The sequence below is a fragment of the Notothenia rossii genome (assembly GCF_949606895.1).
Source record: "Notothenia rossii genome assembly, chromosome: 9".
Classification (NCBI taxonomy): Eukaryota; Metazoa; Chordata; class Actinopteri; order Perciformes; family Nototheniidae; genus Notothenia; species Notothenia rossii.
Genome location: NC_136907.1, coordinates 58,279,682 through 58,294,805, shown reverse-complemented (window position 1 = coordinate 58,294,805; position 15,124 = coordinate 58,279,682). Strand labels below are relative to the sequence as shown.

Below are 15,124 nucleotides of genomic sequence, written 5' to 3'. Positions count from 1 at the left end.
AGTAATAATGTTTTCATCTGTAAGTAAAGACAGTTTTTACAAATCATTTAAAGTGAACCTTTTCTGAAAGGTCATGTTTCCGAAATTTTAGACAGAAAGTGTCAGATTATGTGATACTGGCATAACACTAACAACTCCAGGGTTAGAGTAAATGAAAATAACGTGGAGTCTTCAGTTTCAACGTGTCCATTAGACCTCGGCTCGCTCCCAGTTGTGCTTTTTGCATTTTGCTCTCAAGGTTACTTAATGTCCAAGCTTCTTCGCACTGAGCTCACCATAACATCCACAGGAGACCAGAGTGAGGAGCTGAGAACTCTGGGATAAGCTGACCTTTAACACGCAGTGCTTATCTCATCACACCGGCCGTTGCAGGACTCTCTAAAGACAACTTTCCCTATTAGGTAACATAACGGAGAATGGAATCATGTTTTAGGCTGAACATTGTCATTTCTCAGGCGTCTTTGGCATAGATAACTTTTACTGCAGTGCAGATAAAACCTTTTAAAGTTCTGGCAAATACATCACCCCAGTTATGTATTTACATTACATTACATGTTAGACGCTTTTATCCAAAGCGACTTACAAACTCAATACTGTGGACAATCCCCACAGGAGCAATTTAGGGTGAAGTGTCTTGCCCAGGGACACAACGACATGCTGACTGCAGTGGGGTTTGAACCGCTGACCCCCTGATCCCAACACCAAGGCTCTATCCACTGCGCACACGCCTCCATATATTTGATGTTTCTGTCAATAAGCATTTTAATGCTATGCATGGATCTTTTCATTATTGCTTGAAATTATACATGACCTGGATTTACTGTACACGGTTATGCAAGGGTTGCAAAGGATAAATACTGCGCTTTGCCATTGAGGTAAACACAGCTTTCATCCCGTACAAACTATGTTGATTTAGACAAGAGACAAATGGATTTAACAAAGATAAGCATTGTTGGGATAAATCTTGTCCAGTTTAGATGTATAAAAACAAACAAGGTACAGTATGATACATTTCCTATCTCTGAAATAGCATCCTCCAAACTAAAATACTAAATATGTAATTTGCTTTTGCCTTAAATATAATGTTTTCTGATCAGACACTCCTATCAGAAGAAACATTGTTTATACGTTTAATCCAAAAACTGTAATCATACTCATTTGTATGAGTCAGCATTAAAAAAATACAAAGTATCTTGAAAGACTGGAAGTGGACAGTGAGAACAGAGCTTTTAACCCTGAGTGGACGGACTCATTCATGTTCATCCTGCCCACTGGGAGCACAGAACCAGTGTGTCTCATTCGTCCAGAGACCGTGGCGCTCATTAAAAGTCCCAAAACGCCACTATGAGACAAAACACAAAGTGTTTGACCAAACACTCCCTCTCAAGTCAGAACTGAGGTCACACAAAATAAGCAGTCTCAGAGCCCGATATGATCAGTCCACCAGGATCAAAATTAAAACTAAATATCGTTCCAGGCTAACCGAGGCTAACCAATGAGCACCTGCATGTGTATGAGAATAGCCCTGACACCATTTCAGCCCAGATTTACAAACTCCTGGCAGGACAAGCTCGAGCTCAATTCTCACACTGAATAAAAAAAAGTGAGTGAGGGACTGCAATATAAGAGGGAAAGAAAGAGAAACTTTTAAACTGTTCAATTGTTATGATGTGTAAAGACTGATATTGTTCTATTATCGGCTGAAACTGTTAAGTCATGATGTGAAACGGTTAACAAAGAAAAAGAGAAACTCAAGCTGCTGCTACACTTTATTTTATTTATCTAAAATTAAGCACTTTTAAGATGCACACATTTTCAAAAGCTATTTTATTTATTTTTTCTATTTTATTTTTAAATGCAGCCTGAGAGGAACATTACACATATCCACAGTATTTACTGTATATATGTATAGTTCAATGTTAATTGACGATAAATATCGTTGTTTATGAATTGTACTTTCTTTATTTGATTGGCAGTCAGTTGTTGATTACATGCAGACATTGATAAAGCTACAGGCTACTTCAATATATATCACACTAATTCATAAAGCAAGACATTTTGATGTTCCGGACCTTTGCATGGGGAGATTTTCTCTAACTGGACCTCGTTGAGTTTTAGTTGAATACCCCTGACTTAGGCCCTAAAAACACAATTCTCCTTTTTGTGTTAAAAGTTATTATTCACAGGGCCACAAGTTGTCCATGTACATTTAAGTTGCTGTAGGCATTTAAACAAGTATGCAGTGCTGCAATTTATCTGGTGAGGCCAGTCTCTAAATAAAACAAAACAACATTATCAGCTGAATTCTCACAGGCCCCCAAACACAAAAGTTATAAATAACAGTAGAAACCCTTAAGGTGCTTTTGATATGACCTTTCCAATGCACATATTCACAAACAAGGGAGACATCAACATGAAGTAAATACAATAATTGAAAAAATGTCATGCATGTATAAATATGAACAAAGGACATATTATTCTGAATAATGTGTTACTTGCCATCCTAAAACAACAGCATAAAGTCCTTCAGTCATTTCATAATGTATATTAAAAGCACTATAATATATATAAAGTAGCCATTTAGTAAGTAGAACACACTCATTGAAATAGATTACATTATGTTTTTAAGCATGAATGGTTTGTAAAATTCAGCTTGAATTTATATAGCGTGAAAAAAAGTCCATATTTCTTGATGAGGAACCCATTGGATAGAGATTAGTACTTCCAGAGTAAATGCAATACCTTTTATTACCAGCTCTCAGTTATTGCTTTTCTGCACGGATCTGCCTATCAGACACATTTTAAAAGTGCATAGCTTATCCAAATGCTCCCACTGGGATTTGATGCCGTTGGCAATAACAGAGTACTGATTCCCTTAAGCCTGAATGTTTCTCCATTAAGAAACAGGATTAAAAGGCATGGTGGTTCAAGGGGTTTTCAAGAGCTTTGTACTGCTTTGTCTTCTACAGCCGAGCAGACTCTCACTCACTGTCCAGTTATTAAATGGTCTAAGATTAATGATGATTACTTTGCCTTCAAAAACCCTTTTGCTAGTGTCAGTGGACGGTCATTATCCATTGTCCCGCGTGGATGAAAAATGCTCTTCTCGGTTGGTTGCAGATATATACTGTCAATGCTACCCTAGCACTTTTGACTACAGATTCTGATAAGATTAACAGGGACATAGATTAGTACAATCGCTCATTTCATTCTACTTTTGAATTTGTTATCAAGAAAGTGATAAAGGATGATGATTTCCTGAACCTTACTTTCTTACACTTTGGGCAAACAGACTGATTCAGTTGCTAAAAGCAGCTTTTCTTTTGCCGTCTTGCTTTTGAGAGAATGCTAAAGGCTTTATTATGTCAATGTCTGACCTCATATTGAAAGGTTGGAAGCCCAGAACTGAGAGGCAAGAAGGTCTCTGCTATTGTTTGCTACTCTGCACCTGTCTGAACTCAGTTCTCTGCAGCGGTCATTCAAAGCTTTTTTAGTTGTGCAGCACTTTACTACTAACAAAGGCAAGCCCGTTTTAAAAGCTTTCTTTTTTTACATGTTATATCTGAAGTTTCTACTACTTAAAGCCTTTAGAGGTTTAACTTTTGAACCCTTATTGATGTATAATGGTGTGAAATACAGGCATTTTTTCAAAGTTTATTTTCTTTACTTGTAGGGATTGAATCAATGTTAAGTCCATAGCAAAGATGTCCATGTTATTTCATTATGTTAGATATAAAATCAAAGTTAGTTTTGGATGGGAAGCATGATATAAAAAAAGAATAGAGACACATGTCCCATTATTTAATGTGAATACATCATCTATTAGTCATATACAAAAAAAAGCATATTACTTGTGTAGCATATCATTTCGATGAGAGATGAGCAGATCGCCACTGGGCTTTCAACTAAATACACAGCCACGCAAACACTGCGGCATTTGTACAGCTCCTTATGGGTACTGCAATTAGTGAAGTGCTGGGCGCTGCAGCAGTGCTTTCCTCTGTGGTGAAACGATCAGCACTGCACCACGGAGGAAATCGGCAGAAAGTCGCCTGGAGATAAAGAGAGCGGGGCTGCGTTGCGTGCATGGCTTCCTTCTGCAGGTAACGGGGAGATGCGCTCTGGCGGCGGTCTCGTTCAGCATCCAAAAATACAATTTCAATATTTTGCACACTTATTCCACTTATTCCTAGTGTGCCACTGGTTACGGTGCCGACCCCTGCCCTACACCATGACTTTTGTGACAATCAGTGTTTTTTGTCATTAATTCAGTCATGCTGAGTTATTAAAAGCATTCCACCAAAGCCATATACTCTAAATAAAAAATACCAGGAGAAGTTTTTTAATCATCTTACATTTTGAAGGATTTAAGGATTGTTCACTTGGTAAGTAGTTTTATACAGAGGATTATCGATGATTTACCAAGGATTATTTACCATACTTGTTGAAATCTCGAGTGATAACAATCCACAGACAGAGACTCTGGCAGGCGCATAATCTTAATGATTATCATCCTACGGACAACTGGAAGAAGGCCCAGAGTTATCGCTATTCCGGAAGCCTATTATGGAAGTCAATATCTCAAGCTATCTGTGTTGGCAAGATACACTGCAGCGACCTGTCGATACAATTCCTCTCGGTCTGCACCATATATCTACACGTGTATTGAGTACTAGTGATTTAAATCTCTGTGCCAGCCGTACGTGTTTTAAGAAATGCAATGGCTTGTGTCCTCTTTGCATTACAGCTAATACACCTTTTGTCTCAAAGGTCCCTTAAAGACTGACAAAATCAATATCCATTTACCAAAGGAGCAAGAAATGGTCATTCGATATACGCGTGTCCCCATTCTGTATACTCATGTCACCACAAATACAAATGATCCCATAGTCTTTACTTTTTAAGGTGTATATATATCATGGCAGTTCTATAATCAATCATATCCTATTACTTTAACTGCTGTTAGACAGCATTATACATTCAGAACAATTCCTTTATGATACACAATTAAATAACCAACTTTAAAATATTTGGGTTTTGGATTGACAAACATTGAGAATCTCTAAATCATTCAAATGTAGTTTCTTTAAATACCTAAATATCAAAAATAAATGGGAGCCTTTTTTTAAATGTTTTGATGTACAGTATTCATTTATTTAACAGGGACAGTGCACATTAATGAACCTTTCTGTAAATGTGCCCGAGTTAGCCAAGAGGCTATTTTTCATCTGTAGTCCCCTCTATCCTTGCATTTGGGAAGTTTTAAGATTCATAATCCCCTGAGCCAATGTAAATGTATAGCAGCAACAATATTTGATAGGCCCTACTCATTCTGCAAAGTAGCAATTTATCTCTATGTCCATAGGCTACTGTTCATCACAGTCTGATACACACACACAACTATATAATCAATAGGGACAGTGACATTTTGTATCCCAAAAACACACATAATACCACGTTTAGATCCTTTTACATTTCAATTGTTCAACACTGATGTTAGCCAACGAGTGAGGTCATTGGGACCCCTGTCATGTCTCACTACTGTTAACTTTTTTGGCCTTGCATTTTATTTGAACTTTCCAGACCACGTTAGATTTCTTCACGATGTTACGCCTTTTTTTAGTCACCTGATCGCCACACTAGCTAAACAATGCTACACACCTGCTCATCATTTACGCTCCTAGTAGTACAGTAAATATTCTATCCATACATCTCTTTTCCCTCCTTTAAATAGCTTTGTGGACTCTCTTCCACAATCTATCACGTTGCATAACCTGCTTTCTGGGGCCAGTCTTTCACTTGTCTGCTAATCTTGCCATTTGGGTTATTGCACGGTAGAACTTATTTCTTGTTGTCAAATGAAACCCTGTTGAAAACAGTTTCTTTGAAGCTCTATTTAATTCAATCTGTTCTTCCTTTCCCTGAAATGAGGACACATGCAACGAGCCATGACTGATCTGTCTCGCCAGCTAGAGTAGAATTATTCACAAGCATTCTGTCCTTCACTTTTACCTGTCGGCTAGTCATCGATCTATTGTAGTACACCACACATCTACTGTAAGCATTCATCTTTTCGCCCTCCGGAGTTTCCTTCCCTTCCATATGTAATGTACTTAGGACTACAATCAAATGTTCTTTCGACCTCCGGGAGTTCATTTGATGAGCCTCTGTTAATCTAACCCATATAGTATATAGGGTAGCAAGGAAATTGAAATTTGCTACGCCATAAGTTATGTATGGGGAAAATGGCTATCTCTTAACAGATTTCACACTTTTTGAGTAGTTCCAACTGTTAAAGGGTGGGAGACCTATCTGCTTTACATCCCTGAATGTCACAGTGTCAGCAGAATCAACTGAAGGTGACACATTTATGTCCTACAAAAGAGCCTTGAACTCAGCTAAGAGAAAGTATGTAAAGTCATATTTCTGAGGCAGGTAATGACTATGTATTGATCAGAGTGATTACAATATGTAAACGCAGTCATGTAGTGGTTATGTACTCAATGTAGCAATACACAAGTTATTGAGCCGTTTCCGCTCTACATCCTGAACTCCTCCCTTCGATGCAATGCACTTCCGTTTTGGCGGACTGGGTTTGTTTTGCTAGCTAGCTCCGTTGTGCCGACAAAGCACTGATATCGCAGAGACAAAGAGGATATAACAATTACAACATGAAGAAAAGTGGTTCGGGAACTACGTGTGCGGTAGTTGGTTGCAATCACTCGAGAAAGCACCTGAACGAGTGGTTAGATAGAGAGTGCTACGACCACAAACCAGCACCCAGCACCCAGCCATGTTGTTCATTAAATACAGATAAACACAACAAATACTGCATGCATTGTATTTTTTAATATTATATATGAATATTTTCATAGTGATGTAATTGTGTGGGCTGCTTTTATATTTTAATTTGTAATACCTGTTAGGATTAAACATGTGATCTTTCTTGTTGAAGCCATTTCTTTAGTTTCCTCTAAACAATTAATTAATCCAGTGTTATTTATGTACAGTATGAGCTTAATATGAATGATGAACTGTTAAAAGAAATTGTAGCACTCTAAGGAACATATGAAATGCAATAATGCAATAACAGTGCAATAATGAAATTAAATTACATCAAACTTTATTTTCACTCAAACAGTACAGGCACATATGATATATTGCACAGCATAAAGAGATCATGTAAATTGTGCATTATGTAAACAACAGACAACTGTTGGCTCCTGTGGGCATGACCTAAATAAGGCAGTTTATTTTGGTTTTATGCTGGGCCACGTCGTCATGTTATCCTCCCAGTTTTGCACTGAATTCGGGTGGGGGAGAGTAACGCCATCTCCAGTCAAAGAAGTAGAATCGTGTTCCCAAGCTAGCATCACTGTTAGCATCGAAATCGCTGTGTTTACACCAGTGCCCGTCTGACTGTTTACACCGACAGACGCTGTGCAAAAGACTTCCGGCGGAAATGAAGTGCATTTGTGTAGTGTCATGGCGCTACCCGTGTTTTGGCGCGTACACTTGTCTATATAACACGGCAGAAATAATTACGTCTCTATTTCCAAATAAGCATATTACATGGGTCAAAGTTGAACACATGTAAATCAATCAGAACAACAAAACAGGAAACACACACTTGAACTTGTGCAACACATGAGCTTCAAAAGAAAGTAATGTGAAACAGAACACATTTTTGTTACTTATACTTTAGTAATGATGAACATCAAGTTGTTTTGGCCACGTTCAACACTTATATGAATGTGATTGGATGTTACTAGTAATCTGGTTGCAAAACATATGATAAGTAAGCCAGTATCATAAAGCATACATGAAAGCTGATATAAATCAAGTAAAGCAAGGACTTCCTCAAACCCATGCCTGAACTTAATGGAAGATCAAAATGTATAAATGTTTTAAGAAAAAAATGTGGCTTTCTCAGTTCTTTTATACAAGTCGTACCTTTTGAGATCTCAAGAACTTCAGTGTTGCAATGCCACTGAAAACACATTTTAAAGTTTTATACCAACTAAAACAAAGGTACACTGCACCACAGTATTGGAATCCACAACAAGCATTCAAGCTTTACAAGCTAAATGAGCCCTAACCCTCTGAAGAATGATATGCCTAAATAATAAAAAAATAAGCAGTTGCCGATTCTTCAGCGCTTATGGGAAACCAGCTGCCTAGTCGCTGTTCAGAGGGTGCGTTGGCTTGTTAAAATGCACTCCATCAACGTTTCCTTTGAAGTAATAGCTGACAGAAAACATAATGTGAATTTGACCTGACACGTCTGTGAAAGAAATTGCCTGTGAAATACTGAAGAAGGGAAATGGGGTGAAGTCAGGTCTCACAGCTCTTTTGTGCAGTCACCCCAGCACAGAATGCATTTCAATTAAGAAGTTGTCCATGACTCCATGAGAACGTCAGGATGTAGTTGTTTATTTTAATATTTGAAGTTAATGTATGACACTCATTGCTGTTTTACACATTTCAAAACAAATGAATTTAATCCTCTTACTCATCAAATACAAATACAGTCCTATATGGATTGTACAGGAATTGTAAACCTGCAGTATTGCCTCATCCCTGTCCTTTGAAAGGGTTTCATTATAAATGACACTGGTTGTCTGCCATTTCATCACTGTTCTTGTCATTCCCTGTGCCACAGTAAATAATCAAATGGTAGTGCTGTGCAAAGTCTATTTCCTTTCTAGCATATACACGATACAACTTTAAAACTCCCTTTGTGAGAAATGGGTATGGTTTTTGCAGTAAAAAATGTACCTACTGTGGCTGTATGTCAAATGAGAACAGCTGAGGCAGAAGAAGTGCACTGCTTCTTTATTGAGACATCACAATATCACAATGCATTGAACACTTAATACACTTGATGACTTCTGAAACGTATCATTTTATTTATTTTATCGGTTTTATTGGTGTAGAAATGGCAAATGTGGTTGAAGGAAAGGGTTGGATAGGTGGATCTAATGCAATTTCAGTTAACGTCAATAGAAAGCTCACCAAATAAAAACCGAAATGTAACCCTTGGACATGCATTTACCTCTAGGTCTAGAACCACTGGATTGGTTGCCATGTTTCTTTACACATATTTATGGTGAATGTATCTGAATAACTTTGTCGATCTCCCCATTAACTATAGTTTGTTGTCCAGTGCTGAAATTACATTTACCAGACTTTTGTCAGCAGGTCACCCTTGAAAAAGAGATCAATGATCTCAATGGGATTCACCTGCATAAATAAAGGTTTGAAAAGTGAAAAGAAAATTGACTGCACACAGTCCCTTGATCTTTGCATCATTCTTTTCAAATAAATGTAGGCTTTGGAATGTCCAAAATGTACAGAAACAGAATTGTGTTTTCAACCAAAACTGTGTATTAAACACTGAAAAATGGATAGTGGATCCCCTGATCTTTCAACCTGCACGACTTGTGCTTCACTCAGCCATAGTCCAACATTGTCTAGTAACAAGCCATACCCCCCCCCCCCCCCCCCCCCCCCCCACAAAAATGAAACAAAACATAGTGTGCACTTTGTTTCAACAATGATAGAAAGCCTATGCCTTTGCCTCTACTTTTGCAGCCTAGTGTTGTCATTTAGACTGCTTTAAATTGTACTTCTTGCAATATGCACATTTACAGACTAAGCTCAGTGCTCATACAGGCTGCACTAATAGGAACAGAAATCTGAGTGTTTACATTCTGTGGCGCAGATGTTATCTGGTCTGTTTACCTGTCCCATCTGGGATTAGTGTTAATGTGGCAGCTTCTCACAGTTTAAGCAGCTCTAAGAATGTAGTAAAATATGTAATTGCTATCATTAGTCATTTAAAACAGTGTTCCTCCAACAGTGTCCTCCAGGGCTGAGTCCTATGAAGGATGGGACCGGGTGCTACGACCACCACATCGGCATCGACTGCTCCGATGGGTTTAACGGCGGGTGTGAGCAGCTGTGTCTCCAGCAGCTGGCTCCTCTGGAGGATGACCCGACACTCTACAACATCCAGATGTTCTGTGGGTAAGGAATTACAGATTCTTGGTTTTATTCTAAATTACTTTATTTCATAACATTGTTATGTTGAGTCTGATCATTAACATGGCATCAAGTCATGAATGCTTGGGATGTTTTCATTCAAAGATCAATTCCTATATTGTTATATTATGGAAAAGTATTATAATTAGCAATTTAAGAATTTTGACTTTTAACAGTTCTCATTCATAACACTCCGTTCGATGTCTCACGGGGATGTGATGCGCCTCAACGCGTATGCAAACAGAAATCAATCACATCAATCACATTACCCCAATCCTGATTGGCTGGTGATCTTGACGTCTACGTCTGGGAATCCACCCACCCTTTAAGTAGCTTGCGCCACATTGCAGCGTCATTCAAACACCTCTTCTCGCTTCAGAGCACATCTCGAATATCAGTAGCCGGGGTAGCTTAACGGTCCACAGACTGAACCCAAGCTAACATTCGGTCGACGGGCGCTTGCCGGTTACTTTTTTGCTTTGCAGAAGAATTGAACAAATATTAACACAGTTAATATTGTAATCTGCCCCGCCGTTTTTGTCTTTCGAAATAACGGTAAGGTTTGATTTTTTTCTTCAAACAGCAACATACCTGTTGCTAGTTTATCCCTCCGCGCCGACACCAAGGCGAGCGAGGATGGACTCTTCTCTCCCTCACACCAGAGGAGACGGAGATAAGAAAGATATTAACACACCAGTTAATATTTTTTAAAGAAAAATCTACCCCTTCGTTTTTTCCTTTCGGAATAACGATAAGGTTGGATTTTTTTCGGTAACATACCTGTTACTAGCTTGTCCCTCCGCGCCGACACACCGGCAAACGAGGATGGACCCTTCTCTCCCTCACACCAGAGGAGTCAGAGGCTCGGAGGCTGCGGGTTTAATATCTCGGGCACGGACACACACCAGGTCTGCTCGTCCTGCCTTGGGCTGGAACACGCCCAGGAAGCTATCGATACCCCCGGTTCGTGTGGGCATTGTGCCCGCTTAACCATCAAGAGCCTCCGCCGACGGCTAGCGCGCCAAGCTAGCCTGTCGGGACAGGACCCCAGCGCTGTGTCAGGTTTGGGCTCAACAACGGCGGTATCCACGGAATCGGAGCCCCGCGCCGTGTCAGGCTGGGGCCCGGTGGCGGCAAGAGCCGCGAGAGCGGAGCCCCGCGCTGTGACAAGCTGGGGCTCCCAACTGGACTTCACCGTGGTTCCACCCGCGGAGGATGTCCTAGAGCTGGATTATATGGAGGAGGATGAAGAGGATGCCTCTGAGTTCCTCTTATCCGACTCGGATGAGCACGAAGATGACATCTTTGTTTCATCTGCCCAGGCTGCCAAGCCGGAGGCGATGTCCGCTCCCCCGGGCGAAAGCACACCAGCTTCGCCCTGCCTCCGTATGGACTTGCAGGCCGTGTGCCAACGCATTGCGTCCAGGCTGGACATCCCCTGGCCTGAAGTGGCCAAGGAGACCTCCAGATCTCGCTATGAGGGGAAGAACTTGCTGGTGGCAGCCCACCTCCAACCACGGCTGGCTTCGGTACCGAGCAGGAACCCCACGCTACCGGCAAAGGCAGACCGCTTCCAGTCAGCAATGACCGAACGAACCTTTAAAGCCGCAGCTTTGTCCGCCAGGGCGCTCAACGTCTCCTCGCTGCTGACCGCCTAACAGGCAGAGCTCTGCGAGGACATGACGAACAAACCTGAATCTGCCGTGTGGGACGAAATCGCAGCGATCACGGACATTTGCCTCCGTGTGAAGCGCTGTGCAGTCCAAGCCACAGCCAAAGCACTGGGGATAATGGTGGTACAGGAGAGAGCCAGGTGGCCTAACCTGACGAACCTTCCAGACCGAGAAAAAGAGGACGTCTTGGACATGCCTATTGTTCACGAGGGCATATGTGGCTCCGCTCTAGCTTCGATGCAGCAGCGGTGTGAATCCAAAAAGAAGGAGGATGAGGCTCTCCAGCTTTGTCTTCCCCGAAGGGTCCAGCCGCCGCCTTCAACGGCCCCGCGGCAGATCTTCGCTCAGGCTGCCTCACGTCCTGCCCGTTTCAAGATCCCGAAACAGCAGAGGTCACAGCTCGCCCCGGGTCTCCAGCCCAGACACGAGGCGAGGACGAGCTGGCCAAGAAAGTCTCCGGTTCCGGCAGCAGCCGCTCAGGCACAGCCGGTCCAGACTTTCAGCCACCAGACGAGGAAGAAGAAAAGGGCGGCCTGACAGCCTCCTCTCCTCTCCTCGATAAAGGAGCTGGGAGTTCCCTGTTCTCCAGCTCCAGGACACGTTCCAGTGTTCGATGCTCATGTGTTTCCGGGATGCAACCATGCCCCCATCTTCCCGCCGCCTCGAGTGATGTCAGAACGTCATCCTCAAGTTTGCGCCATGAGGGAAATTGACTTAACATCAAAGACAGCAAGCTCCGCTGCTCGTTTAAAGAGCATCTTGCAGGTTTTTATTTTTTCTACATTTATGCTTAAACTTGCTTGAAAATTACAATTAAAAAAGTGAATGTAGGATTTGATATGTTTTACGAGACATAAGGGCAGGAATTCAGAGGGAAACGAGCAATTTTGAGCTCTGCTCTTAAAAACTGCTTTTTTTTAAGGTCATACGTCAAACGCGTCATATTACATCACGCAGGGGACACATCTCCGCTCTCTGACCGCGGGTATAGGTGAGTTGCGTTGAGTAGAGCGGTTGTGTTTTAAGGAGCTGTAATTTTTCGGTAGTTTTACATTGTATTTCACCATTTGTAATCATGGTGCAGTATTGTGTTTGTGCAGGTTGCACAAATACCAGCCTGTCAGGACATCGAGTCCACAGTAAAAAGGACCGGAGCTAGCGTTCGTTCCTGGGTGCGTTGTGCATCCACCTCCCTGCAGCACATACTCTCCACAGCTTTATCAGGAAACCGTATTACTTCTCTCTACGCCCCCCCCCCTTCGCTGCTCTCTCTCTCTCCCCTCCGGTACTGTGTTGTTTGTGTGTGCGTGGTGGCTGTCACTCCTGGCTCCCGGCTCAACCTCCGCTCACCTGCTGCAATCAGCTGTGCACCCTCCCCGACTACACACCTGCTTTCCATCAAGCCATTTACAACGGCATATCAACGGAGGTTCCACAACCTTTCTCTGCCAGATTGTCAAGTATCAGCCGTATCTCGCGTCTCCCCTCCGGTCAGCACCGTAGTGTGGAGTTGCATTAGGTAACGCGAGATACGGCTGATACTTGTGCATTAGTTTCTGTTATGGATCAGTACCAACAGTCCTGCCAGTAATGTTACTATATTATCAATGCTACTTTAGTTATAGCCTGATATATGATAGCTAACTTCACAATGTTGTGATGTGACGTTAGCTAACATTCTGTAGCTAACGCCGGTCACTCACCAAGATAGCTGCCCAGTTCTCCACTGGTTCTCCTCACACCACAGCTCAATTTCTCTCCGATGGCCGTTATTTCTTCTAATCCTTGGCTGCTCCTGGTCTCTTGGACGCCTAGCAGGCTCATAATTATAAGGTTGTGGTCCGTCATATGCATTCGAATATTCATGTTCAACGTCTTCTGTGTCGAAACTAGCATTGGGATCCATGTTTATTGATACGTTACACCGGCCGCTCTCCCCCTTGTGTCCCCCGTGTTACGTCACACGCGGGAGGTCACGTGCCAAGGCTTTTTTATGCGGAAGTGAACATTTCTTACAAAAACGACGCCAGATGTCACTGTAGTGTATATTTCTGTATATTTTTTTGAAAATCTAGTGTTCATAATTTTCCTAAACATTTACTCACAGGTGTCTTTAACCTGGAAGTTGCTCTTTAAGTCACACAAACACATGTCATCACTATTGTTTCTTAATAAATCATTTTTCACTGTCGTTTCAAGGGTTAAAGCCAAGGGCGCAGTCAATAAAAAGGTAAAGAAAAACAATAAAAACAATAAACAGTCTGATGTCTACCCCCCTTCTAAGAGTGGCTGCTGCCTCTCTCAGAAGGCGGACGATGGACGGGGCTGTGGAGGCATCATCGCCACGCGCATGCGCAGTGTCGACCGGGGTTGTCAACCTGGGGTACCACCGTATTCAGACACTAGAGGGCCCCATAACACAACAAATAAAGACAGAGGGCAGACGACAGGGATGTGACATCTCCACTCGCTTTGAGAAGCGAAAAGTGGGGGATGCTTACAGATTCTGCTTGGGTTTTCAAGACAATAGCACAGGGTTACAGACTCCAATTCGCTGTCACCCCCCCTCACTTTTCGGGCATTCTGCATTCGCAAGCCCGGGGAGAGTCACCCATATTCTGGAGCAAGAGATTCTCTCGCTACTAGAAAAGAAGGCTATATCTATAATACCCTCCGAACAGAGTCAGAGCGGCTTTTATTCCAAATATTTCCTCGTTCCCAAACGGGGAGGGAACGGAATTCGGCCTATACTAGATTTGAGGGCTCAGAAGAAATATCTCAAAAGATACAAATTCAGAATGCTCACTCACACATCTCTGTTGCGTCTCGTGCGCCAAAACGATTGGTTCAAATCAGTCGAACCTGAAAGACGCGTATTTCCACATCCCAGTATATTATCCACACAGGAAATATCTGAGGTTCGCCTTTCAGGGTGTCTGTTACGAGTACAGAGTACTTCCCTTCGGTCTGTCTCTCAGCCCACGAGTGTTGTACGGAAGCCGCGATAGCCCCGTTAAGACAACAGGGTATTCGCCTGGCAACTTATCTGGACGATTGGCTCCTTCTCGCACAGTCGGAGCAAGAGGCTATTACGCAGACGAATGTCCTCGTAAAACACCTGTTCGACCTGGGTTTCGTAATAAACACAGAAAAGAGCATGTTGTCCCCAGCCCAGACTGTACTCTTCCTGGGCCTACGCCTGAATTCGGTGCCCTTTACAGCCCGCCTGTCAGCAGAGAGAGTGAAAGCCTTCAGGGCTTGCCTCGCTCATTTCCAGCCACGCAAATATGTTCTCTTCTTTCTGTGAGCCCCGGTGCCCTGTAGGTGCCCTTTGTACTCTCTTTCAAAGTAACTTCCTTTCCCTTGCCGTCTTTAATGACTTTTAATATAGATTCTATACGATGTAT

The 15,124-nt window shown here is 42.2% G+C and overlaps 1 protein-coding gene across 10 annotated transcripts in view; it reads left to right on the top strand.

Annotated features, from left to right (window-relative positions):
- Window positions 1-15,124, top strand: part of astn1 (astrotactin 1) — a 474,928-nt gene that overhangs the window by 211,159 nt on the left and 248,645 nt on the right. For all 10 annotated transcript variants that reach the window (XM_079652095.1, XM_079652090.1, XM_079652093.1 and 7 more), the window contains one exon: window positions 9,863-10,029. In XM_079652095.1, coding sequence (XP_079508221.1) covers window positions 9,863-10,029 — 167 coding nt within the window. The remainder of the gene's footprint in view (window positions 1-9,862; window positions 10,030-15,124) is intronic.